Source organism: Muntiacus reevesi, chromosome 13 (genome assembly GCF_963930625.1).
Source record: "Muntiacus reevesi chromosome 13, mMunRee1.1, whole genome shotgun sequence".
Classification (NCBI taxonomy): Eukaryota; Metazoa; Chordata; class Mammalia; order Artiodactyla; family Cervidae; genus Muntiacus; species Muntiacus reevesi.
Genome location: NC_089261.1, coordinates 9,305,564 through 9,331,227, shown reverse-complemented (window position 1 = coordinate 9,331,227; position 25,664 = coordinate 9,305,564). Strand labels below are relative to the sequence as shown.

The window sequence follows — 25,664 nt, the reverse complement described above, 5'->3', positions numbered from 1 at the left end:
AAGATATTTTCCCCACATCTTTGTTTCTGTACTTGCTTTTGAGAAGTCTGCTCACAGTTGACCTAGTCATACTCTCTCCAGGTAATTTGTCTTTTCTCTCTGGCTGCTTTTGTTTGAGATTTTGTCTTTGTTTTAGGTGTTTTGGAATTGCACTGGGGTGTGAATAGATGTGGATTTGTTTTTAGTTATTTTCCTTGGGTCTTGTGCCTCTTCAATCTGAAGACTTCACCTTCAGTTAAACCTGGAAAACCCTCAGCTTTCACCTCTTCAGTTTTTGCCTCTCTTGCATCCTCTCCTTCTGCAGTGTCTGTTGCAATGTGTATCAGATCCCACCTGGGCTTCATGTCTCAGAATGTTTTAAATTATAAAATATCACACATTCAAGAGAGTAACTACTATATAGTTTAAATAATGATAGTAATGCATAATATAATGATAATAACATTAGGAAACAAACATGTGAGAGCTCGCCACCAGCGCACTGAGCAGTAGACCATCACCTGGGGCGGGAGCTCCAGGGAGGAGTGCTCACAGGGGGTCAGGTGGACACTCCTGGCTTCGGTGCTGAGTAGCAGTTCCTTCTTTAAGGAAGGATATGGTCAGGGATGTTGATAGAGTGGGTTCCAGCAGTTGGTGAATTCTGGTAACATATTCTGATCATTCGAAGTGCTTTCCCTTGATTGTGTCAGTCAGTTCTCACGTCAGTTCTGGAAGAAAGACCTCTAGGGTTCTCATTTTACAGGTGAGGAACTGAAGCTTGACCAGGGCCTCAGAGAGGAAGTGGCAGTGCCACACCCCAGCCCTGGCACCTGGTCCCTGACTTCTGCTGCTTCGTGGCCTGTCAGTGACCCACATGGCTTCTCATATATGACCCAAGTTCTCTATAATACTAATTCAGGAGACCCACACTCTGGGTTGACTTAGTTTTGCAAGAGAAAGGGGGAGTGTGTGAAAAAACCCAGGCCTCAGTTCTGTAGGCTGGTCCATCTTCACCCCTCAACTTAGAACTCACCCTTCTCAACAGAAACCTTCCCAGAGACTAACCCCGATGCCTCTGGTTGCGTGTCCTCCTGTGTCCCTGCCGCCCTGGGCCTCTCCTGGTGCCACCCTGTTGTGCTGCACTGTAACTGGAGCTTTAGGTGGACTCCACGCTCGGCCAGGACAGACCTCCTGCCTACCTCTGTGTCTCCAACACTCAGCTCAGTGTCTGGTCCAAGTTCACAGATAACACACGTTTGTAATTCTTAATGATGGAGTAAGTTAATATGTTATGCAGGAAAAACTAATAATAAATGCCAGTTTTTCATTGAGTGTTTACTGTATTCCAGGTACTATAATTTTTTTATAGATCTTATATAGATCATTGTAATGCTGCGCTATGATTTACCTTATTTCTCATTTCCTCTTCGTGGTAATCCTAGGAGGTAAGTATTATTATTACTCATTTCACAAGTGATGAGCTGAAGCTTAGAGAAATTACTTGTCTGAGATCATATGCTGTTTAACCAAGAGAGCCTGGGTTTGAACCCATCTCTCTCTGACTCTGAGCCTGTGATCTCTGCTTTAGCACACTGCTTCCCTGGAGATTTCCATAGTCAGTGGAGAAATCCAAATTTACTGAACTTAAACGTTTTCCAAAAAGCCTGCCCCTGTGTTGTGACAGTTGGCCATAACAGGAGAGGGTTTGGTTTTACACTGTGGTGATCCCTTTCTGTCCTCCTGCGTTTAGCACATGTAGAAGAACCTCAGAAAGGACTGGCACTAACCTTTTAAAAAGGAAGTAGCTTTTATACCCCTGTTGTTGTAATAGCATTTGTCTTGGTTAACACAGAATTGGTCCAATAAGCCACATTGGCTTGAGTGTGTAACATGAACACGTTGTGATGGTTGCTATGACCAATCTTAAAAGTTGTGTTCTTAATGAGATCTGGATCTGGGTAATGACTGAGTGCTAAAGTGGTTAATTAGAAGGCCCAGCTGACGTTTATGTTGATTGAAAACAGCAGAGACCTTGGCGCATCCTATGTCCTTCAGTCCCTGAGCAGTGTTGAAAGCTTTTCTTTGTATTACCTTCACTTGCTTGCTCACAGTGCCATCCATTTGTATATTCAAGGGTATTAACTTATTATATTAAAGATTATATTTTACACTTTGAGTAATACTAGGGTTTTTTTTTTTTTAACAGTAGAAACACTTATAATTTACAGTTCAGCTATTTGTTAGAATTGTATTTTTGTAAAAAGATTTTTTCTTTTTTGCTATGTCTCTTAATGCCATTGATTAATTAAATGTCTGGTTCTGGAAATGCTCCTTTTGTTTGATAGAGTGTCCTCAGTAGTAACTATTTCTAGAAATGCAAGTTAACAGGTCTTATTGGCTGACGTTGGCTGATCTGAATGTCATCATTGGTAGAGTGTTGAGAGTTCGGGGTAGAGGTAATAAAGGAAAAATCTTTCTGAGAAAACATAGAAACTCTGTGGCCTTGATGATACTTGATAGATCTGTTTCTCTCTCCTTTCAGACTGGTCGAATTGACAAATCCTACCCCACAGTATGTGGCCACACAGGACCAGTGCTGGACATAGACTGGTGCCCACACAACGACCAGGTCATTGCCAGCGGCTCGGAGGACTGCACTGTTATGGTAAGTCCCTGTGGTGTGGTGGGCACGCGGGCCAGCGAGGCTCACATGCTGCCTTGCAAGAGAGTGTGCGCGGAGCTTTGAAATGCAGAAAATCGTAGTAGCTTTGACTGTCCATTGTATTATGTAAGAATCTAGCAACATCAACGTTTAGCTTTGATAAACCATTTTACCAGTCCTTATTATATCAAGGAGCTAGGCCCTGTTGTCTTTTTTCTTCTTCCGAATGAGTGTGTGTACGTGTTGTGTTCTTCCTTGTTAACAGTTAACACATCTGCTTGGTTGGGAAGATTTTAGAAAAGGTAAAGTGACTTTCAAATATTTCCTTGAATGCCATTGGATGACATGACCTCCTTCCCCACCAAAAAGGCAGACAAAATTGTTATCATTAATTGCATATTCCAGTGAAATATGATGCCAGAGGTTATACAGATAAATGGGACATGAAACAGATACTGAGAGATAGTAATGAGTTTTTTTGTAAGTGCTTATTTCCAAGCTAATGTTTGTGGACCCCGATTAAGAAAATCCTTTCTATGCAGGTGTACAAACATCCAACTTCAAAGATTTTTAAAGTAAGTTCTTTATGTTCCCTAGGTTCTGAAAGTAGGTTATATGTGAAACCGGGCTTTGGTGGAGGGAAGGAGTACTTTTGAAAGTGAAGCTTCTTGTTCTTGATTATGTTCTTCTTAGCCTGCAAATGTAATTATGGGTTTGGATCCATTTTTAACCCTATCCCAGCATCTGCTGGAAAGGTTGAGCATGAGTGTGGAAGGGGAGTCCTGAAGTCAGGTCTGGATGGGGGCAGGTCTTCTCACTTGGCGTGGAGAGCTGCAAGAACTGCACTAGGGGAGCTCCCTCTTGGTTTTCTGTGCACTGAACCAGACCTAGAAACATTGTTTGGAAGGCTTTGTTAATTATAATTACTTTACATAAACACAAATGAATTCCTGAACTGTGCCATTTAAACATTTACCAATTTTTCTCATGGACTTTTGGCTGAGGATAACTCCTCCTGTGATCTCATGATTTTGGCAGCCAAAGTGTATTAAAGAAATATGCTGCTATTAAAAGGAATTGTTCCATTTAACATGCCTTGCTAAATTGATCATTTGAATGGCTGCAGACACATTTTGCTAAGGGAGAGGAACAGTGTTCAGCCCCAATGCCAAAATCTTAATCTCAGAAACCTTAACCTTTCTTAGAGCAGGGTGTTTGACCCATCTCTCCTCATCTCCAGCATTATTGGTCATGTTGCCCTTTTTTAAAAAAAAAAAAACACCTTTGAATTATAAAACACACTAAACAGTTAAGTGAAAAAGTGAATTGAGAGATTTATGACAGAGTGAACATCCTGTGACCACCACCCAGGTCAAGAAGTGGGACTCTCCCAGCCCCCTCAGACTCTTCCTGTGCCCGCCGCAATCCCGAGCCGGCCCTCCCTCCACAAGTAACCAGTAAATTCACCTCCTTGCCTTCTCTTTGTGGTTTTAATCATGCAAACGTGCATCTCTGGATGATGCGAGAGCTCTTCCAAGTTTTAAGAGCTTGATAGGTCTTTTAAGTCTTTCCTAGTCTACAGGAGGAGTTCCTCCTCCATCCTTTCCTTGTTGAAGATGCCTGACCTTCGACCTGAAGCTTCCAGCAGTACAGATTCTGCTGATTACACCCTCATGGTCCAGTTCAACCTGCTTCTCTGTCTTTCAGATTCCCTGCAAGTTGGCAGCTGCATCCTGGAGTGTGATTAGATTCAGATTCCAACCCTTTGACAAGCCTAGAGCTCCAGCTCTGGTCTCCCTCAAGGCATGAGGTCTCAAGATGCCTGTTTTTTTCTCTTTTTTTAATTTGCGCAGTTACTAGATATCAGTTGTTTTCAGTTTTCAGCTGGTAAAAGTTGTAAGCTGGTCCTCCCTCTTATCTGCTGTTTAGTTACCCAGGAGTACAGTTCATACAGGAAAGCAGGGTAAACATTTGATTCTTTCCTTTTATTTACCCAGTTTTCAAGATAATGAATTGGTTCACGGTCTTCCTCAGAAGGTGACCAATTAGTTTTTCCTTTGGAGGTTTTCTTCCCCTTTCATTTCATATGGAACTCATGGATTTGAACTTATTTCACAGGTTTTGATCCATTACAGTTCTTCTTTCAAAGCTCAGCTCATTCAGTCTTTGTTAATGGGAACCTGTCTGCAGTTCCCAAGTCCTGACATGACCCTACTTGTTTCTTTTGCTTCCTTACTCTTTGGTATGTCGAGGTGTCCAAGGCCCTTCCTGGACATCTTTGGCCCCACACCTCGAATCGGCCTTTCTCTCAGAATCTCTGGTTTCTTTGACTGAAAAATGGAATTTCTAGGTCACTCTCCGGATGTTTGGGGATGCTCGTTGTTACTGTGGTGATCATTGTTTTTAAGACAGTGCAGTAAATTTGTTCAGAATATCCATATATATTTAAAGATATAATACCTTGTGACTTAGTTTTAATCTTTCTAATTCAAAGTCAGGACTATAGAGTTTTTATTTGACTTTAATAATATATCTCTGTCTCCTTTCTTTCACACCCAGAATCCTGGTTTTCAGGGATTCAAGATGAATTAAAATATTCTAATCTATCTCATTTGCTGTTTCACAGTATACACACAGTAGTCTCACACTAAAAATATCAGTAGTATCACCACTATCATGATTGCTGAAAGCAGTTTAAAAAAAAAGGTCATTTGAATCATCTGACACTCCTCCTCTGGTAGATGGTAGACCCCAGTTCTCTGGAAACCAATCTGAGACAGCTCCCTCCTGGGATGGGCTGGATCCATACTGAGGAGCAGTTCTAAGGGATGGAATCAACTAGGAAAGGTTTGTGGGAACAAGTGCTCTAAGCTCTTTGATATTGACAGTAGCTTGTTGTGACCTTTATACTTGAAGGTAAATTTTTCTGGATATTCCTTGACTTGCAGCATGTCCTTGAGTATTTAAATCTTATTTTGGCATAAAGTGTTGCTATAAAAAAACAGATGATGGTGTAATTTTCTTTTCCTTATAGAGTATGTTCTTTTTGCCTAGATGTTCACAAGATTTTTGTTTTTTTTCTTAAAATGTAGTAGATTTCACTAGACTGTTTTTGGTTATTCTGAGTTGGTATTTCTGAGTATGTGATGTTCTCTTTCAGTGTAGCTTCAGGTCTTTTTTTTTTTTCTTCCCTCCAGGAAAGTTTTCTTGACTTAGAAGTCTTCAAAGTTTGTTCTTTTGCTTTGGTTTTTTCCTTTAGGGACTCCGGTTATCCAAATGCTTTATCTTCTTTCTTTGATGTTTGCTATTATCTGTTTAGCTTTGATATTTATCAGTTTCTCTCCAAACCTTTTTTTTTTTCTTCTTCTTCTTTTTTTTTTTTTTTTTTTAGCATTTACAAAGATGTTTAATAGCACTCCTGTCTATTAAAGAAAACACAAAGTTCAAATGCCCAACATTAATTATGTTTAACACTTGATATAGACATTTGAATAAAGAGAAACACTGCTGAGTAGACATTGGATTTAAATAAAGGTGTTGTAGGTATAATTCATTACAGTTTATATTATGAATAAATAAGAAAAAAGGGCTGAAAAAGACAGTAAAGATTTATTTTTCATTATTCTTTCATTTGAACCCAACACATCACACCCCTGCCCCACCAAGAACTTATTACTTCCCGCCATTAAACCATAATGATGACTCTCCATCAGGCAGTTACAGCACAGAACCAGCCCCTGGTTCAGTGGAAGCAGTGTTTGGCTCTACAGTTTATATCCTAACTTCACCCCAGCTTCAGGAGCACAAACTCATGCCTTTGGTCACTTGAGACTTTTAAAAAGCCCCAACTGATGGTGTTAGCTGATTTGTACATAAAATGTCACTGTCCACCAGAGAAGAGGCTCTCACTAGATTCCAAATCTGTTATTTATTTTTCAGAAATCAAAGCAAGAAGAAACTTTTGAGAACAAGGCCATCCTAGGAATGTTCATAAAATCTCTCTTCAGCTTGTGGCTGATACATGAGATTATAAATAAATAAATAAATATCCCCTCCCCAACCAGGTGTGAGGCTTAACCAGCAGCTTCAGAGGCCTGGTCTATCTTTTGTGTTCAGAAAGAAACTTTGCCTTAAAAGGTCAGACCAGTAACACTGCAGCCCCAGCAGCCTCTACAAAGAGGCCTTGCCAGCCACCAGCAGTCGGACACAACAGTGTCCAGCACCAGTCCCCAGGCCTGCCTCTCCAGAGTTTCACAGGCAGGATCCATGTGAGGGGAGCAGCCCGTACTGCTGGAGGATGGCCCGGTACTCCCCAGGGCGCAGCAGGACAAAGGATGCCAGGCTTTCCAGGCACAGGCAAGTCGACCAGAGTTGAGCCTCGTCATCCTCAGGGCTCTGGTTGTCCCCAGTTGGTCCTCGGTCAGTCCCCAAGGACAGACAAGGCCAGAGGTCCTGGAATTCCTCCACATTCAGAGAGCTGGCCTGAGGGCTGAGGTTGGTGCTGGTGAAAGCAAATGGTCCCCCAAACACCTGGGCCGAGTCCTGCCTGAAAGGCGTGGAACCCGGATGCCTACAAGAGGAGTGGAGAGGCTCGGATCCTGCGAGGGTTCCATCCCAGGGTCACTGGACCTGGCAGCAGGTGGCTCAGGAGCCCCTCGGGTGCTCGCACGTGGTGGGACCTGCAGACCTCAGCCATGCTAGGATCTGCGGGCCTTGGCCCCCTGCATGGGCGTACCAGAGACATCCCTCTGACTCATTTCTTGTAGGCTAAAATTTTTCTGCTTTTTACCTTTCATTTCTTTGCGGGTGTTATTTTTGTCTGTTTGCTCTTATTTTCTTTGTTAACCTTCGTTTCTAAAGTACTTTTACTTTGATTTCTAATTTTCTCTTGATTTCCACCATCTAACTCTTGAATTTTTCAAGTTCGAACTTAAAATGTTTCCAATGTCTTGTTCTCTTAATAATGTCTTTTGAAGTGTGTGTGATAGCATTTAAATCATTTTTTGGCGCTGATCTTGTTAGTGTTCTGTATTGTCTGTCGGGGTGCTATTCTTTACCTTATTTTCTTTTCTTCTTATAGTAGTTTTGGAGCCTTTATTTATTTATTTTCCTCTCTTATTTTTATGTGAATTTAGTTTTTCCAAAGCTTTCGAAAGCTGGCTTTCTTTATAAAGCTCTCCAAACTTTGCAGAGGGCCCTCTTCTGGCGTTTTCAGGTAGTGTTGAGGGGCACCATGGCTTGCTGTGTGTTTCCTGACCTGCTTTTTATTTGACCTTTCTGGTTCCTTTGTCCATCTTCCGTCCTGCTCAGCTTTGCTTCCATTTATTGGAGCTGCCTCTCAATGTGGGCCTATCTCAGAAGTGAGTCCTCTCTGGTTGACTTCTAGAATATTGCGGTCTAGATTTCTCCAGCCCCTTCAGACCTTTGCTGTTTCAGGTCCCTGTTCTCGTCCCCTGTTGGAGGAGGCAGAGCCCCTCCTGTTTCCGTTGTGGTCTCGTAACGGCCTGCTCTGCTGAGGTCTGTGGGGGCCCTGTTGCTGCCCCGTGAGTTTTTCACACAGAGACCGACAGCACACTGGTCGTGTGGCTGTTGGTGATTTTCCTCCACCCACTTGCATCTGGCTGGGTTGTCACCTCGTTTTCTGTAAATGTGGTCCCTGTGTTTTGTTTTGTCATCTGAGTGCTCTGTGTTTTTCTGCAGGGAGTTGGGGAGATCTGTTGCTGATACCACCGTCTTCCCAGAATCCTCCAGTGTTGCCCCTTTATTGGTTTTGCCAATAAAGTGAACATTTTGTAAATTTGGAATAAATCTTCGTCCAGCTTTTTTTTAGTCCCTTAAGTATGGGGCTGATGTTTTAATTGCTTAATTTTCCTCAGATCATTTGATATTATTATTGGGCTAATTATAAAATGCTTCAATAACTCAGCAGTTGAAAAAAAAATTTTAAGAAGTATTTGATCTCCCTGCCACCTGCTTCTTAATACCTCATTTTCCACTTGTTCTGAAGATAAAAGAACACCGTACAATAGATCAAATGATTTAAAACAGCAGCTTTTATAAATGAAAAAAAAAAAAAGAAGAAGAAGAGAAGTTGACTATAGCTTCCTACTGGTAATAGCCCAGGAGCTGCAAATGTGGATTGCTATCAGGGCCCAGCTCTTGTAGGGAAAGGATGCTGAGAAAGTCCCAGGCCACATATATATATATATATATATATATATATATATATATATATGCACTCAGCCTCAGTTACCTTACTTGTTTCAAAAACTAAAATAAATAAATAAACACACAAATACACCAATTGAGAGGATCAAGGAAGGTATGAATATATAATGAGTTATTTTTCTTACAGTGAGTTTTGATGTATACTTACAGTGGATTCATGGCAGTAAGAATATCTTCAGCAGATAATTCAGTAGAAAAAAAATACAACAAAACCAGTTTACCAAGTGAACGGTAAATGATTAAACTAATTTTAAAAACTGCTTTTTGTATTTATGGTATAATTCTATGATGTCCTCTGCATTTAAGTGGTGGTTTATTCATTGTGTGAGCATTGATTCTGTGACAGTGATGTTAGTGTTGGTTGCAAGTTTAGAGAAGGAATGCCAGCCTTATGGTACATCCCTTCATCCTTTAGAGCTGGCTTCTTATAGCCACCGGAAGGTGAATTTTACAGGCATAGTTTGCCTTTGGCGTACTGCTTGTTTTTCGCTTCTCGTTTTTTGGCCACTCCATTTGGCACGTGGTGTGGGATCTCAGTTCTCTGACCAGGGATCAACGCTGTGTTCCCTGCAGTGAAAGCGCACAGTCTTAACCACTGGGCCAGCAGGGAAGCCCTGGTGTGCTGCTCCCTGCAGTGACGTTTTGTACAAGCAAACAGCAGTGACATGACTCTGCTCCTGGGACTGCACTCTGCTCCTAGGCCTTCCAGATTGTTTGATACTGTGAGTTCTCTAACAGAATCTCCTCACAGAGAGTGTGAAAGGTTGCAGCTGTTGAGTGTTTTACTTGGGACAGTTTTAGCTCCAAGAAGTGACAGCACCTTATATAATACAAAGAGCAGCCAAGGTAGGTTTAGTCAGTGGTGTCGATTCAACACTGTCCCTTATCTGCAGACACAGAGGCAAAGACCAGCTGCGCAGACAGTGGGGCCACCTGGTTGGTTCTTCCAGAGTCCGGGAGAGGGAAGGCTCCTGCAGGAGGCGCACTCTTACTTGTCTTCACCTGGAGGTTCTGATGGTCCCAAATGACGAGGCTTAAATGGACACTGTTCCTTTCCCCAAATCAGTCTTAACACTCCTGTGGACATCAACAGTGATCAGCTCCCTCATTTAGCCAGTTTTGCGTCTGTTGTAAATTTTCCTATTGTGGGCTTTGCCTTGAAATAAAGATGGAAGTGACGTGGTTGGTGATGAGACCACATTCCCCAGGGCTCCAGCCCTCTCAGTCATTCAGCAGGACTTGTTATTTCCATTCTGTCCGGATCGCATCCGGGCTGTCGGCCAAGTGGGTATTCCTTGGCACATCGGAACCCCACTCTCAGTTCTTGATTTTCTCAAGACCAGCGTTGTTCTCAGGGTCATGGTTCGTTGAGGGATGTTCTGAGTCTGCGTCCTGCCCGCTGCTGTGGTTGGACGGCGGCTTCTGCAGGGGTTTGCTGCTCTGCAGCGGCTGCAGTCTCAGCCTCTCCCTGTCCCTCCAGATCAGCACTTTCCTTCATTCTGCCTTTGAAATTGATTTCTTCTGCATTACAAAAATGCAGCCTTTGTGGGGAATCCTCCTTTTTATGGCCGTAACTCCAGTACTCCAGTAGCTGGCCCGGTAGCAAGTTCACAATGGGTAATTAAAACAGGGAAGCGGTGTCTGGAAACAGTTTGTGTTTGCTTTAAATTTGCACTGTGTTTGAGAAATAAAACTGTCAAACAGATACACTTTAAAATGACTGCTTTGAGAGAAACCCGCTTTTCTTAATTTCCTCACTTTTTTCCTGTTAGAACTATTCCTAAACAGGGGCTTAAAGTTGTTTTTTTCCAGAACCACATTGGCTTTTCACCCACTGATTCACTTTTTCATCTGGAAGCCCTAGAGACTGATGGCATTTCCCCCCCGCTTTCTTTCAAAATGAAACAAGATAAAACATTGCTATAGTAATGTATCATCCACACAGAAAATGCCAGGAATACACAGTATTATTTTAAAAAAAGAAAAAAGCCAGGAGGCAATGGGATAGCTTGTAGTGGCTGCCAGGCTGAATGCCCGCTGAGGGTTCAGCAGAGGGTATTATGCCTCTCTTCCTCCCTGCCCCCAAGTAAGTGTCTGGAAGAGCAAGTGGTATTAGAGTCCTTGCTGTGGCCGCAGAACACAGAGAAGCTAACGGGCCAGCCTGGAGATCAGAGCTGGTCTCATTGTGCTAATTGGCCTGGGCATGAACTAGAGCTTTCACACGTGTGATATCTTGGACATAAATTAGGCAGCTGGGTACAGGGCTGAATTAATTTGAAGACAAATTAATTTCATTGCCAAGAATCCTGCTGTTCAGACTTAAAATTACATATTGGGGTCATAGGGGTCACAGTTCCAACAAGAAAAATAATCATGAACATAGATCTTTCTTTTTTTTTTTTTTTGGCCAGGCACTGTTTTAAGCCTTCATGTGGTGATTATATTTAATCACTGTTAACAGCACAGTGAGGCAGGAGCGTGTCCCATTTTACCACTCAGGAAACCCAGGCCCAAGGGAGGTGACAGTTTTGTCAAAGGTCACTCTGTTTGCAGTAATTCACCTTCAGGTGGTGCTTGGGGGTGCAGAATGTTTCAGCTCGTTTGACCTTTCCAGCTACCCTGAGAGGGTAGAGCTGCTGCTATCCCCTGAATGGAACAAGGAAATCGAGGCTCCCGGAAGTGAAGCCCCTTCTTCATGCTGACGTGGCCAGGTAGCGTCCCAGCTCTGGCGGAGACCCGGTCTCTGACATCCTGGCCAGTGTCCACACCAGGCTGCATCCCAGGTCGTGCGCAGGAAAACTAAGCATAGACTGAATGGGGCTCCCGCAACCTCTCCAGTCCAAACTGGAAGGCCGTTGTGGCTGCAGCAGGGAGCCCAGCAAAGGGCAGAGAGCCACGTACCAACGGGCCTGTGAGCCAGGTCAGCGGGCACCGAGCAGGGCTGTGTCCACTTCGTGTGGAAGGACTTACAGGTGTGCCAGTCCTTTCCCGACTCCACCTTCCTCCCTGCAGAGGCTGGAGGGCCGCTGTCTTTGCATCTCATCGCACAGGAGTTTCCCGTCACTGTCCCCTCCTGCTGGGAATCCCCTGCCAGTGTTATCTTACTCTGCTCTCAGCCCCTCAGCCAGCCTCTTTGGAGCATCCACTCTTTAGAAAATTGCTCCCTACGTCTGTTTTAGTTTGAAACTAGATTCTTGATTTCCTTCCTTCCTTCTCCTCTTCCTTCTTTCCTGCTTCCACCTGTCACCTAGCTCCCATTCATCCTTAGAGGTGTCTCCTCAGGGAATCTTCCTGGATGTACCAGACTCAGGTGGCAGGAAGGCACCTGAGTGACAATTTTCACTCCACTTAGCTTACACAAGTGTCGCATTGGTAATGTAGACTCTGTGGTTTCCTAGTGAAAAAGACAAGTAATAACTACAGCCAACACTTACCCAGAGCCTGCCTTAGGCTAGGCATTGTTCTGAGTGCTTTAGATTCATGTTGCCACATTGGTCTCCAGACAGGCCCAGTGAGAGCAGATTCCTTATTATTCCCATTTTATAGACGAGGAAGTTTGAGGTCCAGATAGGTTAGGTGAATGTCCCCAAGGTCATACAGTTGATGTGTAGAAGAGTCAGGATAGTCCTCACCCCTGCACTGCTCTGGGGGCACTGACTGTGTGTCAGGCACTGTTCCAGGACTTTCTTGATTCGTGTAGTCCTCACGGCACTAAATGAAGTCTGATGCGTCCCTGCGCCGAGCCCTTTGGCCATCACCGTAAGAGGTCTGGGCTGGAGTGGAACCAAGATCTGTTTGGTTCCTGAGCCCATGCTCCAGCTGTCTGCTTGACTTTGCTGTCTTTGACTTTCAGTCTCATAGACCGACTACTCTGCTTTGTTAAGACTATAAACCCCTTGAGAGCAGGATCTGTAGTTTAGTTGTCCTTCCCCTCCTTGCCTGGTAAAGGGCCCGGGTTATGGTGGTTGCTCAAGGAAAGTGCTCTTGAGTGAGTGACTGAGGTAGTAAGATGGGTTAGGTGTCTGGGTGAAATGCATAAGCCTTGTTGACAGAACCATGAGGTCTGCCAAAAGTGAGATAAAGAAGGGACAAAGAATTTCCTCATTTTTAAAAGTATATAATAAACATTATGCTCCATCAGTAAAATCTCCTTGCCATCTAAAGAAAAGATGGATGAAGAAGCTAGAGAAAGAAGAGATGAAGTCCCGTTATAAGCTCTCATGTTTAAGACAGGAAATGCTGATTATATCCAAAGCCACCCATCACTCCACGCCTCATTAGGGATTTAGAAAATGCACTATTTAATCGGGGTCAGTCAGGCACTGAAGGTTTTACGATCCTTGTGGGAAAACCTGGCAGCCCGCGGTCACAGTGCCGCCTGGAGACAGCATGTGGAATTACATGCTTTCTGTCCCAAGCCTGGTCAGAATTCATTTTGCAAAATGCATTTCCTGTTGAGTCATTAAAGTCCCACTTCCTAGTTGTTTCTCTGCCGACTTCGTGCTTTGATTAAATCAGTACTTGTTTTCTGTTCAAAATTTCTGTCCTGCTTTACATTCAAGTAGCCAAGTTCAATGTGGAGCTGTTTTACTGATCATAAACCCTTGAATAAAAACAGGGGAAAGCACACAGATAACACTAGAGGGTAGCAGACACCCACACTCCAGGAGAGGGAGCCACAGGCCAGAAGTCTGTTCTGTTCAGTCTGTTCTGTTCGGAGAAGAGAACCCTGGTCTGGGTGAGGGGTGGAAAGGAGCAAGGTCGGTCCCCCTTGCCTTCCCGTGCTGGTTCACATCTGCCTTAAAACCCGGTGGTTTCTTAAGCCCTCAGAAGGCAGGTTTATGAATAATCCCATAATTCACCACTTTCCTACAGTCCTCAGACTGGCACCCTTTTTGTTCTGATTCTTTGCAGGACAACAGAACCGAACTAAACCTTAACCACTCCTAATCCAGACTCTGCCTCCACTAAGCAATTGAAAACAGACAGTTGTTTGTCTCCTCCTTAAAAATCCCCAACAAAGGAAAATTCTGTTTCTCACTTGTTCCACTGTTGAGCACGATTTTTTCCACTGGCAAGTTCTAAATTTGTTATGAACTAGTTCCATAAACTCTTTTATGGTAGAAGATTTACTTAATCTTCATACAGAAGACAATAATTGTTTTAATTTTTAACCTTTCCACAAGCTTAAATGTTACTTAATATCTGATTTTAACAGCTTTATTGAGATTTAATTTACATATAGCTCACCCATTTAAAGTGTACAATTCGATGGTCTTTAGTATATTCACAGATATGTGCCACTCTCACCACAGACAATTTTAGAATGTTTTCACCACCTCAGAAACCCCACGTTCTAAGCTGTTGCACACGCACACACCCAGCACTAAGCAACCACTAATATACTTTCTGCCTCTTATCGATTTTCCTTTCTGGACGTCTCATACTCACGAATCCTACAGTATGCGGATTGTCATCACTGGCTTCTTTTTCTTAACCTAACATTGTCAAGTTTCATCCACATTGTAGCATCTGTCAATGCGTGCATACTCAGTCGTGTCCGACTCTGCAGTCCCATGAACTGAAACCTGGCAGGTTCCTCTGTCCATGGCATTTTTCCAGATAAAATTACTGGAGTGAGTTGCCATTTCCTCCTCCAGGGAATCTTCCCCACCCAGGGATCAAACCTGCATCGAAAGGAGAATTCTTTTCCACTGAGCCGCCAGGGAAGCCCAGTGTGTCAGAACTTCACTCCTTTCTTTGGTCATATGTTCCTTTTTGTTTCACATTTCTTGCATTTGTTTATCAGTTGCTGGACATTTGGGTTGTTTCCACCTCTTGGCTATGATGAATAATAATAGGTTTATGGTGCAAAACATGTATTTTCCTTTTTCTTGGGTAGGTACCTAGAAGTGGAATTACTGGGTCATAGAGTAACTTTGTGCTTGATCATTTGAAGAATTTCTAAACTGTTGCCCAAAGCTGCTGCACTATTTTTCAGTCTAGCCAGCAGTGTATCAGGGCTCTGAATTCTCTACATTCTCCCCAATACTTGTTGGTATCTGTCTTTTTGATTCCAAACTTCTAGTGGGTATGAAGTGATATGTTATTGTGGTTTTGATTTGTCTTTCCCTGGTGACTGATGATATTGAGCAGCTCTTCATGTGCTTTTTTGCCATTTGTATATCTTCCTTGAAGAAATATTTAGATTTCTTGCTCATTTTTAAAAAATGGGATTATTTTTTCTTTTCTTATTGAGTTCTTTATATGGTCTAGATAAAACTCGTTTTTCAGATATTTGACATAAATTATTTTCTCTCATTCTGTGGGTTGTCTTGTCCCTTTCTTGATAGTATTCTTTGAAACACAAAAGTTTTTCATTTTGATGAAGTCCAATTAAGGTTTTTCTTTTGTAAGAAGATTTCTTCAGTACGTTTTATAAAACTATTAGGTATCTTTTTATTTTCGCAATGTAAAATTATAGAAAATATGTTTGAAAAACTATGCCACCTCCCAAGAACTTTTGGTGGATAGAGTTTGCTTTCCCCTCAAGACCATGGGCTTACCTAGGGGTTTTCACCCCAGTGCTTCTTTCCATGGGTGCTTGCTTTAGTCATTTTTTATTTTTCTTTCAATTTTTTGGTATGCTTCTAACTGGAGAGTTTTTAACTTAACAGGGAATATAAAATAAAATCTCCACTAATAGTAAATAAAAGCCAGAGAGGTCTAATATTTTTAGAGCTTGTGGGTATTTTGCTCTTTGCTATCCTACTCCACCTGAAAAACAGCTGTTCGTGTTTCACCACGTTCTGCCTTTCATCCAGAGACCACTGTGTGTTCTGTTTACACACAGTGAGGCTTCACACAGGGTGGTCACAGTAAATGTGATAACAAAAGCCGACCACTTTCACGTGGACCACCTTTCTTCCTCTTCCGACAGGTATGGCAGATCCCAGAAAATGGACTCACTCTTTCCCTGACCGAGCCCGTGGTCATCTTAGAAGGCCACTCAAAGAGAGTTGGCATCGTAGCCTGGCACCCGACGGCCCGCAACGTGCTTCTCAGCGCAGGTAGGAACTGAGCAGCCTCTGCTTCCCCCTTCCCCTCATTCCCCGCGTCCCCGTGTAGAGGGAGCAACAGACGCGTTCTGACTGTGCTGGCAGCTGTGAAATCAGAAGAACCCAGGGTGGGGTGCAGGTGTCCCCCAAGCCGTGTGCGCGTGTGTTGAGGCCACTGGGGCAGATCCAGTGGAAGCTGTGGACTTCTGTCTAGAAGCAGGAACAGGCACATACTCACCTAGCGCATCTGGCACTTTGTGCGTCTGGTGAGCCTCAGCAGAGCCTCGGTCCCCGCCGGGGCTTGCGCGGCCCTCAGCTGTGGTTACTCCTGATGTGGTGGGAGCAGCCCAACTGGGAGTCACAACTCTGGTATTGCTGCCAATGTTGGGGTGATCTTGTTAGTTAAAATGCTCTTTCCTTTTAAAAACACTTCCATTTTTCTCCTTGTAGTCCATGTATATTACAGAGAATACATATAAACAAAAAGGAGAAAATAAAAATCACTTATAACCCCATCACCTAGAGGAAACATCGTTATTACCCCATTTTGATGTTTCCAGAAGACGTTTCTGTGTGCATAAACGATTTTACACACAAAGAAGGGTTCAGCCTCTCTCTTTCACGTGACCTGCTTTCTGCCCTTGCTGGTACACTGTGGCCCTTTTCATACATACTGTGTGGTATTTTTAATGACTCCATTAATAGTCCATTGTCTGGATACCTCTGTTATTTAGTTAGTCCTCTGTTTTTGGACATTGAGGTTGTTTCTGCTTTTTCACTGTTAGACAGCGCTGCAGTGAACCCTTGTGACCAAGTCCTCGGTGTTCCCTATCACTTTCCCACTTGTGTAGTTTCCAAGTTTCATCTTAAAGAAATCTTTTTCTTTGTTCAAAAATATGAGCGTTTCTCTGCTATCATAGAAGCAATACAAAGGACAGGAAGGAGATTTGTGGGGTAATGGAAATGTTCTAGATCTCGATTGTGATAGAGGCTAGATGACTATGTATGTCTGTCAAAACTCAACCAATGTATACTTAAAATGGATGCCTTGTATGCAAACTGTACCTTAAAAAAATTGGCTTATTAAAAATGCAGTGCGAATGTTAGTGGTAGAATTTTAAAGTCTTTTCACCTTACCAGTAAAAAGGAGGGGAGAAGTCCAGTTTTTAACTAGGAATGAAAGGTATTTCTGATGTAGTGAGTTAATTTAAAAATCTAATGCCTGGTACCTATTGAAACCAAGAACTACTTAAAAAAAAAAAGAAAAGTAAGATTCTCTTTTTTTTAAATCACAATTGACTATAACTGGGAACCCTTCCAGTGTTTTACTCAGAACCTCAGTCTGATAAGGAGAGAAAACAATTCCAAAGGTGGAATTCCATCATGGAAAATACCCTACTGCCTGCCTCATCGAGGTTAAACCTAGGGTATCATCGGCATACTCAGTCCAGTCTCCCTTGTACAAGCTGAGGAGAATGGTTGATTGCAGCGTTGTGCATACATCCGTAGTGGCTGGAGTTATTATTTGCCTGTGATGAAGGAGGAAGAGGACGGGTCAAGTCTCCATCCCAGAATTTAGTTCCAACTCTTCATACTGTTGTGCAGCTTTTTCACCCATTTCCTACTTCTAAAGAGATGGGAATACCAGACCACCTAACCTGCCTCTTGAGAAACCTGTATGCAGGTCAGGAAGCAACAGTTAGAACTGGACATGGAACAACAGACTGGTTCCAAATAGGAAAAGGAGTACGACAAGGCTGTATATTGTCACGTTGCTTATTTAACTTATATGCAGAGTATGTCATGAGAAACGCTGGGCTGGAGGAAGCACAAGCTGGAATCAAGATTGCCAGGAGAAATATCAGTAACCTTAGATATGCAGATAACACCGCCCTTATGGCAGAAAGTGAAGAAGAACTAAAGAGCCTCTTGATGAAAGTGAAAGAGGAGAGTGAAAAGGTTGGCTTAAAGTTCAACATGCAGAAAACTAAGATCATGGCATCCAGTCCCATCACTTCATGGCAAGTAGATGGGGAAACAGTGGCTGACTTTATTTTTGGGGGACTTCAAAATCACTGCAGATGGTGATTGCAGCCATGAAATTAAAAGACACTTACTCCTTGGAAGGAAAATTATGATCAACGTATACAGCATATTAAAAAGCAGAGACATTACTTTGTCAAGAAAGGTCCAAAAAAAAAAAAAAGAAAGGTCCGTCTAGTCAAGGCTATGGTTTTTCTAGTAGTCATGTATGTATGTGAGAGTTGGATAAAGAAAGCTGATGGAGAAGGAAATGGCAACCCACTCCAGTATTCTTGCCTGGAAAAGTCCATGGACAGAGGAGTCTGGCTGGCTGAAGTCCATGGGATTACATGACTGAGCATGTGTGCACAAGGGTGGAGGGAAATGGGTTGGTAGCAATAAAGTGGTAGAACTAAAAAAAAAAAAGAAAGCTGAGCACCGAAGAGTTGATGCTTTTGAACTGTCGTGTTGGAAGGGTCCCTTGGAATGTAAGGAGATCCAACCAGTCCATCCTAAAGGAGATCAGTCCTGGGTGTTCACTGGAAGAACTGATGAAGCTGAAACTACAATATTTTGGCCACCTGATGCGAAAAACTGACTCATTTGAAAAGGCCTTGATCCTGGGAAAGATTGAGGGCAGGAGGAGAAGGGGACAACAGAGGATGAGATGGTTGGATAGCATCACTGATTCAATGGACATGGGTTTGGGTAGACTCCGGGAGTTGGTGATGGACAGGGAGGCCTGGCGTGCTGGGTTCCAAGAGTCAGACACGACTGAGCGACTGAACTGACTTGAACCCTTAGGTAACTTAGGTGTCCTGGTTATCGGTAGCTAATTTTCTAAGTGTTTGCAGAATTGGCTTTTTGACAAGAGTCTCACCTTCAGGATGTCCATCCTTTATGTTGCTTCCTCCTTGTGCTAATGTCCTAGAAGCAGCAAATGGTGCCTCTTTTTAAAGGGGCTTTGGGGACAGGGTGCTGACCGTGGAGGGAAGATAAGCTGATAGTTGAGGGGCTCTGGCTCTGTTGACCTGTGGCCTCATTGGGGATCAGGTTCTGAATTTACACGCCTATTTGACGGCAGTTTGTGCTTCTCAAACCAGGCCAGCCTTGGCCTGTTTTTCTCTCCTTTTTGAAGATAAAAATCTGCTATGAGCATATGGCTGGGCATTTCCCTTCACTTATTGTAATTTACATGCTTTGGTCCAAGACCGTGTCTTACAGCACCACTGATTGCAGTAACCTCCTGTCTAGTCTTTGTCTTGAGCCTCCTAAACCGTTATTTAAACCCTTTATTTTTAGTTTCTCCGGAAAAGAAAGAAGCTGTATTCATTCTGATGCATGCTTTACTAGAAAAGGAAACTTACAGTCACTCAGGGTCCACCAACCCCGTTAACTCGATGTAAAAAAAAAAAAAAAAAAAAATAGGGGGTACTCTTTTGCCCCCTTCTGATGCCTATGTCAGAAGCTTTCTCTATCTCCTTTATACTTTAATAAAACTTTATTACACAAAAGCTCTGAGTGATCCAGCCTCTTCTCTGGCCCTGGATTGAATTTGTCTCCTCCGGAGGCCAAGAATCCTGCGTCTTATCGTTCAGCAACAACCTGTCAATAGGAAAACCAGACCACCTTACTTGCCTCCTGTGAAACCTGTATTCAGGTCAAGAAGCAAGTTAGAACCAAAAATGGAACAGCAGACTGAAAATTGGGAAAGGAGTGTGTCAAGGCTGTATATTGTCACATTGTTTATTTAACTTATATGCAGAGTACATCCTGCAAAGTGTTGGGCTGGATGAAGCACTAGGTGGAATCAAGATTGCTGGGAGGAATAGGAATAACCTCAGCTATGCAGATGATACCACCCTTACGACAGAAAGCAAAATGGAACTAAAGAGCCTCTTGATGAAGGTGAAAGAGGAGAGTGAAAAAGCTGACTTAAAACTCAACTTTCAAAAAACTAAGATCATGGCATCTGGTCCCATCACTTTAAGGCATAGAGATGGGGAACCAATGAAAACAATGAAAGACTTTATTTTCTTGGGCTCCAAAACCACATCAGACTATGTCTGCAGCCATGAAATGAAAAGACACTTGCTCCTTGGAAGAAAAGCTATGACCAACCTAAATAGCATATTAAAAAAGCAAAGACACTCTGCCGACAAAGGTCCATCTAGTCAAAGCTACAGTTTTCCCAATAGTCATGTATGGATGTGAGAGTTGGACCATAAAGAAGACTGAGTGCCAAAGAATTGATGACTGTGTCATCTTCAAGGATATCACAATGATTACAGTGTGTTCCATCACGGGATGGCATTAGAAATGGACATGTGCTGGCCTAGAACATTGATGATTTTGCATTGTTTTCAATTGCCTTCTGGTTAGAAATAAGCACCCAAGAGCTACAAGGATCCATCCTCTGAGAATCTCTCTCTAATTCCAATCAGGGAGTTAATTCATTACCCAACCAGGGAAGCTCTACCCTAAGAGAACTGGTTCACTGAAGCATGCGCGGTCTCTTAGGAAAATAAGCAGATCCTTCTGCGTGCTTACCAAGTGCTAACATGTTTGTTTAAGATGTGTCAGACTCGTCTCTGAGCAAGAGAGCCCTGCTACTCCATTCACTCACACAACTCCACAGACGAGGCATTACTATTAAACTCCACAAAAAAAAAAAAAAAAAAAAAAAAAAAAAAATAGGATTCTACTTTCCTGCAGTTCTTTATTTTTGTTTGGTTTCTTGTTTGTTTCACATGAACTCAGACTTAACAAGCTATATTTTTCCTTTACCATGTTTGTTTTACACAAATCTCTTTTTCTTTTGATCATCTCAGGTTTTGACTCCTGGCAAGTAGGGCTTCTTATAATCAGCATCTTCATTTCAATACACATGTATATTTATCCTCCCTGTGCTTATGGTTTTCACAGATGTGTTGTTCTGCAGGCATTTCTCTTCCCTGAGGGTGTGGTTCTGCTTGCTTGCAGGCTGTGATAATGCCATCATCATCTGGAACGTGGGGACCGGGGAAGCCCTGATAAACTTGGATGACATGCATTCAGACATGATTTACAATGTCAGCTGGAACCGGAATGGTAGTCTGATCTGCACAGCCTCCAAAGACAAGAAAGTGAGAGTAATCGATCCGAGGAAACAGGAGATTGTTGCTGTAAGTATTCTTAGGACAACAGCTCCAGTCTTTGTCGTGCTCCAGTGGGTGAGAGCTTTCTGCTTTTTAACGCAGACCAGAGAGGCTGGGCTGCCAGTCCGTGGACCCTTGCTATGTACAGAGACCCAGCTGTGCATCAGAAAAGGCTTGTCCGGGCTTCTGTCTCCCAGTTGCCTTTTTCTTCAGATCTGGGCATGTGCAGCTTTTACCCAGCCTTCCTGGTAAGACTTCCCTGGAGGCTCAGACGGTAAAGCGTCTGCCTACAATGTGGGAGACCCGGGTTCAATCCCTGGGTCAGGAAGATCTCCTGGAAAAGGAAATGGCAACTCCCTCCAGTACTCTTGCCTGGAAAATTCCATGGACGGAGGAGCCTGATAGGCTACAGTCCATGGGGTCGCAAAGAGTCGGACACGACTGAGCAACTTCAGTTTCTTTCTTTCCCTTTCTCCCTCTCAGTTGGCAACCATTTCTCACAGAGAGACAAATTTTTTTATCAGTGTGCTTAAGAATTTGCAAGTCTAGGGCTTCCCTGGTGGCTCAGTGGTGAAGAATCCACCTGCCGGTGCAGGAGACATGGGCTCAGTCCCTGATCTGGGAAGAGCCCACATGTTGTGGATCAGCTAAGCCCGCTCACGACTGCCATGGAGCCCGAGCTCTAGAGCCTGAGACCACAACCGTTGAAGCCCAAACACCCAAGAGCCCGTGCTTCACAACCAGAGAACCCACCGCAGTGAGGAGCCTGCTCACCGCAACGAGAGAGTGGCCTCCACTCACCACAACCAGAGAAAGTCCACACGCAACAACAAAGCCTAGCATGACCAAAAATAATAAGTAAATAAAATTTAAAAATTAAGTTGAAGATACAGTATCACCCTTAAAAAAAAGTCTTGGCGAGTCTAGATCAGCTAACCCGCAGAGTTTAGTTGCACGCTGGCCTAGGACTGCAGGTAGCCCAGTGGGTTCCCTCCCCTGCTCCTCAGTTGGTGTTAAAGGGCCTGATGACGCCGAGCGTTCTTTCCACAGCATGACATCCTTGGTCCTGCCCTCTGAGCTAGGCCTCCACGGAATCACACATTATGACAGAGATGGACAGTCGGGCCTTCAGTCACTTCTCCCCAACTCTGTGCCCCGTCACAGCCCTTCTCTGAGAAGGTAGCTCTTGGATGGCATTGCTTTTTATAAGTCAGGCGACAGGCGCGGCTGGTGTTTATCAAGGTCCTGTGTGTGTGGTTTCTCCACTAGAACATTCCATAGGGCAGAGCTGGTGGGCTCCCATTGAACAGATGAGGCCAAGGAAGGGGTTAACCAGACTCGACTTCCTGTCCCATGAAATTGCTGGATGCCATAGCATATATCCACCTTTAGGTTATTATCATGCTTTTGAGAAACAAATGTTTGGCAGAGCCCTTTCACGTGTTTTTGCGGAGGCTGAACTGGAGTTGGTGGCAGGGGCTGGTGGAAGGGCTGAGGCCTTTCAGTCCAGGCCTGGCATGCTTGCTCGCCAGCTGAGAGGCCTTGGCCAGATCCCTCGGTGTCTCTGTTTCCTCCTCCTGGGAGGGGAGGTGGTCAGTACTGACATGTGTGTGCGCGCACATAGTTACACCTTTGATGTGAGTGGCATGTGGGGTGTAGCTGTGTTCACTGAGGCCCCACCATCCCTCACTTTTCCTTCCTGCGATCTGGTCTGACTGTGTGTAAAATGCCTCTTTGCTTTCTCACCCAGGAGAAGGAGAAAGCACATGAAGGGGCCCGACCCATGAGAGCCATCTTCCTGGCCGACGGCAATGTCTTCACCACTGGCTTCAGTCGCATGAGCGAGCGGCAGCTGGCTCTCTGGAACCCGGTACGTGCCTTCACGGCCCTGCCACCCCTTCGCAGCCTCAAGCTTTCCCTTTTCTGAGCACGCCTTGAGGTGGGTTAGTAGATGATAGGGTTCTTAGTGTCATATGCTGAATTCCTGCTCATCTTAAATTGGATGTGAAGTTCTCATCCTCACTGGAGACTTACTGCTGAGTGTGTTTTAAAAATACATTCTTGATACTCCCAAGGAGTCCATGTCGATTGTTGTTTTTCGAAAGAATGCATGAAGAATCCAGTGTTTTAGACGGGAAATAAGTTCTAAACTTAGTTAAAATGTTTCCTAAAGAACATGATCAAATGTCTGAATCACAATAGTCATGCTTGGGAAAATGTTCATGACAGCACAAGCGGGAAAAATGTACTGAACAGCCTACATGGTATGATCCCACTCTGTGTGTGCTTATGTGCTGGAGGGAAGTAGGCCAAAGCAGTCGTTGCCCCGCGCTGGACTGTGGGATTATGGCGTATGTGATGATTTTTATATTTTTCCTATACCTTTTAGCTTTCTAAAGAACATGAGTTGTTTTTTTTTTTTAATAAGATAAAAGATGGACTCTCTCATCTCTTATGGGATCACACTGATGGGTGCATTAATTATGCAGTCAAGTCAACACACTTTTCAGTGAGCTGGATCTCATGTAGTATTCTTACTGGTAGTTACATGTATGAATATTACATGTATGTTGTTTAAACTTTCATTATTTTAGGGAAATGGCTAACTTAGAGATGAAAGAATGTACTGTCTTATGAAAATTCATCTTTTAAAATGTGTGTGTGTGCATGTGTTTGTGTGTGTATACATATATGTGTGTGTATATATATATATACTTTTTCTTCCAGAAAAATATGGAGGAACCAATTGCTCTTCATGAAATGGACACTAGCAATGGGGTTTTGTTACCTTTCTACGACCCCGACACCAGTATCATTTACTTGTGTGGAAAGGTAAGCAGTAATTTTCCTGTTTGATCTTAAATTTAATTCTGTGAGAAGAGAAATTTATCCTTCAGAGCTTCAGTAGATGGGCAGTCGTGTAGCGAACAACGCCTTGTGGATGTGAGCTTTTGAGGGCCTCAGAGACTCTCCAGGGGCTCTCACTCCTGGAGTTCTGTGTTAAGGGCCAGGCCGTGGATTGTGTGGCCCAACCCAAGGGTCAGAATGTGACAGTCGTTACAGGAAGACCCCGCACAGAACCCCTTTCTGCTGCCTGATGATCTCTGCCTAACTAAAGTGTTGGTAGCTTTATCTTCATTACTGTTACATCATTTTAGAAGGTGGTGACCTCAGCATCCCTTCTTTTTTTGTAGGTTCAATAATCATGTAGAATTTTTGTAGTTGAAATAATTGAATTAATAAAAATAAATCTGTTGATGTGTTCCCTTCCCTAAACCTGTCAGATGGTCCCTCACTGGGTGAAGCTGGGGGTCTTATTATTACTTCTGTTCACAACTGATGGAGTGAGCTGCAGACCTGCTTGACATTTTTATAGGTCAGTTACTTAGAAACTGAGATCTTGTCTGTTTCCTTGAAAGTCGTACTTGCAATGTTAACAGCAGCCATAGACCACATCGTCAGCCAGATGTTACTAGCACTGGGTGGAAAGTTGTTGTGAGTATGTGGAAAGCAGTGTGTGATTAGCTTGTCTTCATTGCTTTAGCCAGTTACATCCCTGAAAGAGATGGAGATCATGGGAAAGGAGAGGAGGGTGGAGTACCGCCCAGCTCTTTATCACTTCTTCCACAGACCTCTTCTCTCCCCTCTGCCTGGCAGGATTGCCTTCATTCTCAGTTTCTTGTAACTGCATGATAGTTATTTACACTCAGGCTAGTATATTCAGGTCTTCAGAAAACTCTGACCTTCTACGCAGTGATCACAGAACCTAAGACATTGCAGTGAGATAGCATTCCAATCTGAAGTTAAAGGGTGCTTGCTGGAACTAATGTTTCTTCATTAGAAATCTTACTTCTTATTTTGTTGTCTGGTGTTGTGCCCTCAGACCTGTGCCATGAAGGAATGTTAAAATCATCCCTTTGGGCGATGAGCCTTTCCTCCCCGACTCTGCCTCAGTGTCAGACGCAGCACAGGACAGTCAGAGCCCTCAAGCAGAGGCCCTTTAGAGGGCATGCTAGCCTTGCACAAGCGAGGGGTTGCTCTGCCCGGAAGTGAAACCATCGGAGGCTAAGCCTCGCAAGAGGAGGAAGAGGTCCGCACTGCAGCGGAGTCCCAGTCAGCGCTGAGTTCAGGGAGGAGTGGGACGCCCACCTAAACCAGGTGCTTTGGCTCACATCTCCCGTTTCTCGCAGGGCGACAGCAGTATCCGCTACTTCGAGATCACAGATGAATCGCCTTATGTCCACTACCTCAACACGTTCAGCAGCAAGGAGCCTCAGAGGGGAATGGGCTACATGCCTAAGAGGGGACTCGATGTCAACAAATGTGAGATTGCCAGGTAAAGAACTGGTATCGGAAAGTGTTTAGAAGGCTTACGCCGTCTATGTTCCGTGAGAGCACGTGATTCTGCTGTGCCCAGTCTTTCTACCTGTGTGTATGCAGTAGAATCGTAGAACTAGTGTCTCTTTTCCTTCTTAGAAACATGGGGCTTGAGAGCAAGAATGAGCCATTCAAAATCATTTAATCCAACTGTGCCCTCCCCGTCCTCCAGATTATAAATTTGAAATACAGCTAAGTAGC

The 25,664-nt window shown here is 43.7% G+C and overlaps 1 protein-coding gene across 2 annotated transcripts in view; it reads left to right on the top strand.

Annotated features, from left to right (window-relative positions):
• The window catches only part of CORO1C (coronin 1C), a 75,563-nt gene that overhangs the window by 44,478 nt on the left and 5,421 nt on the right, over positions 1 to 25,664 (top strand). For both annotated transcript variants that reach the window (XM_065904100.1, XM_065904101.1), the window contains exons 3-8: positions 2,522 to 2,644; positions 15,810 to 15,939; positions 20,932 to 21,113; positions 22,837 to 22,956; positions 23,814 to 23,918; positions 25,277 to 25,422. In XM_065904100.1, coding sequence (XP_065760172.1) covers positions 2,522 to 2,644; positions 15,810 to 15,939; positions 20,932 to 21,113; positions 22,837 to 22,956; positions 23,814 to 23,918; positions 25,277 to 25,422 — 806 coding nt within the window. The remainder of the gene's footprint in view (positions 1 to 2,521; positions 2,645 to 15,809; positions 15,940 to 20,931; positions 21,114 to 22,836; positions 22,957 to 23,813; positions 23,919 to 25,276; positions 25,423 to 25,664) is intronic.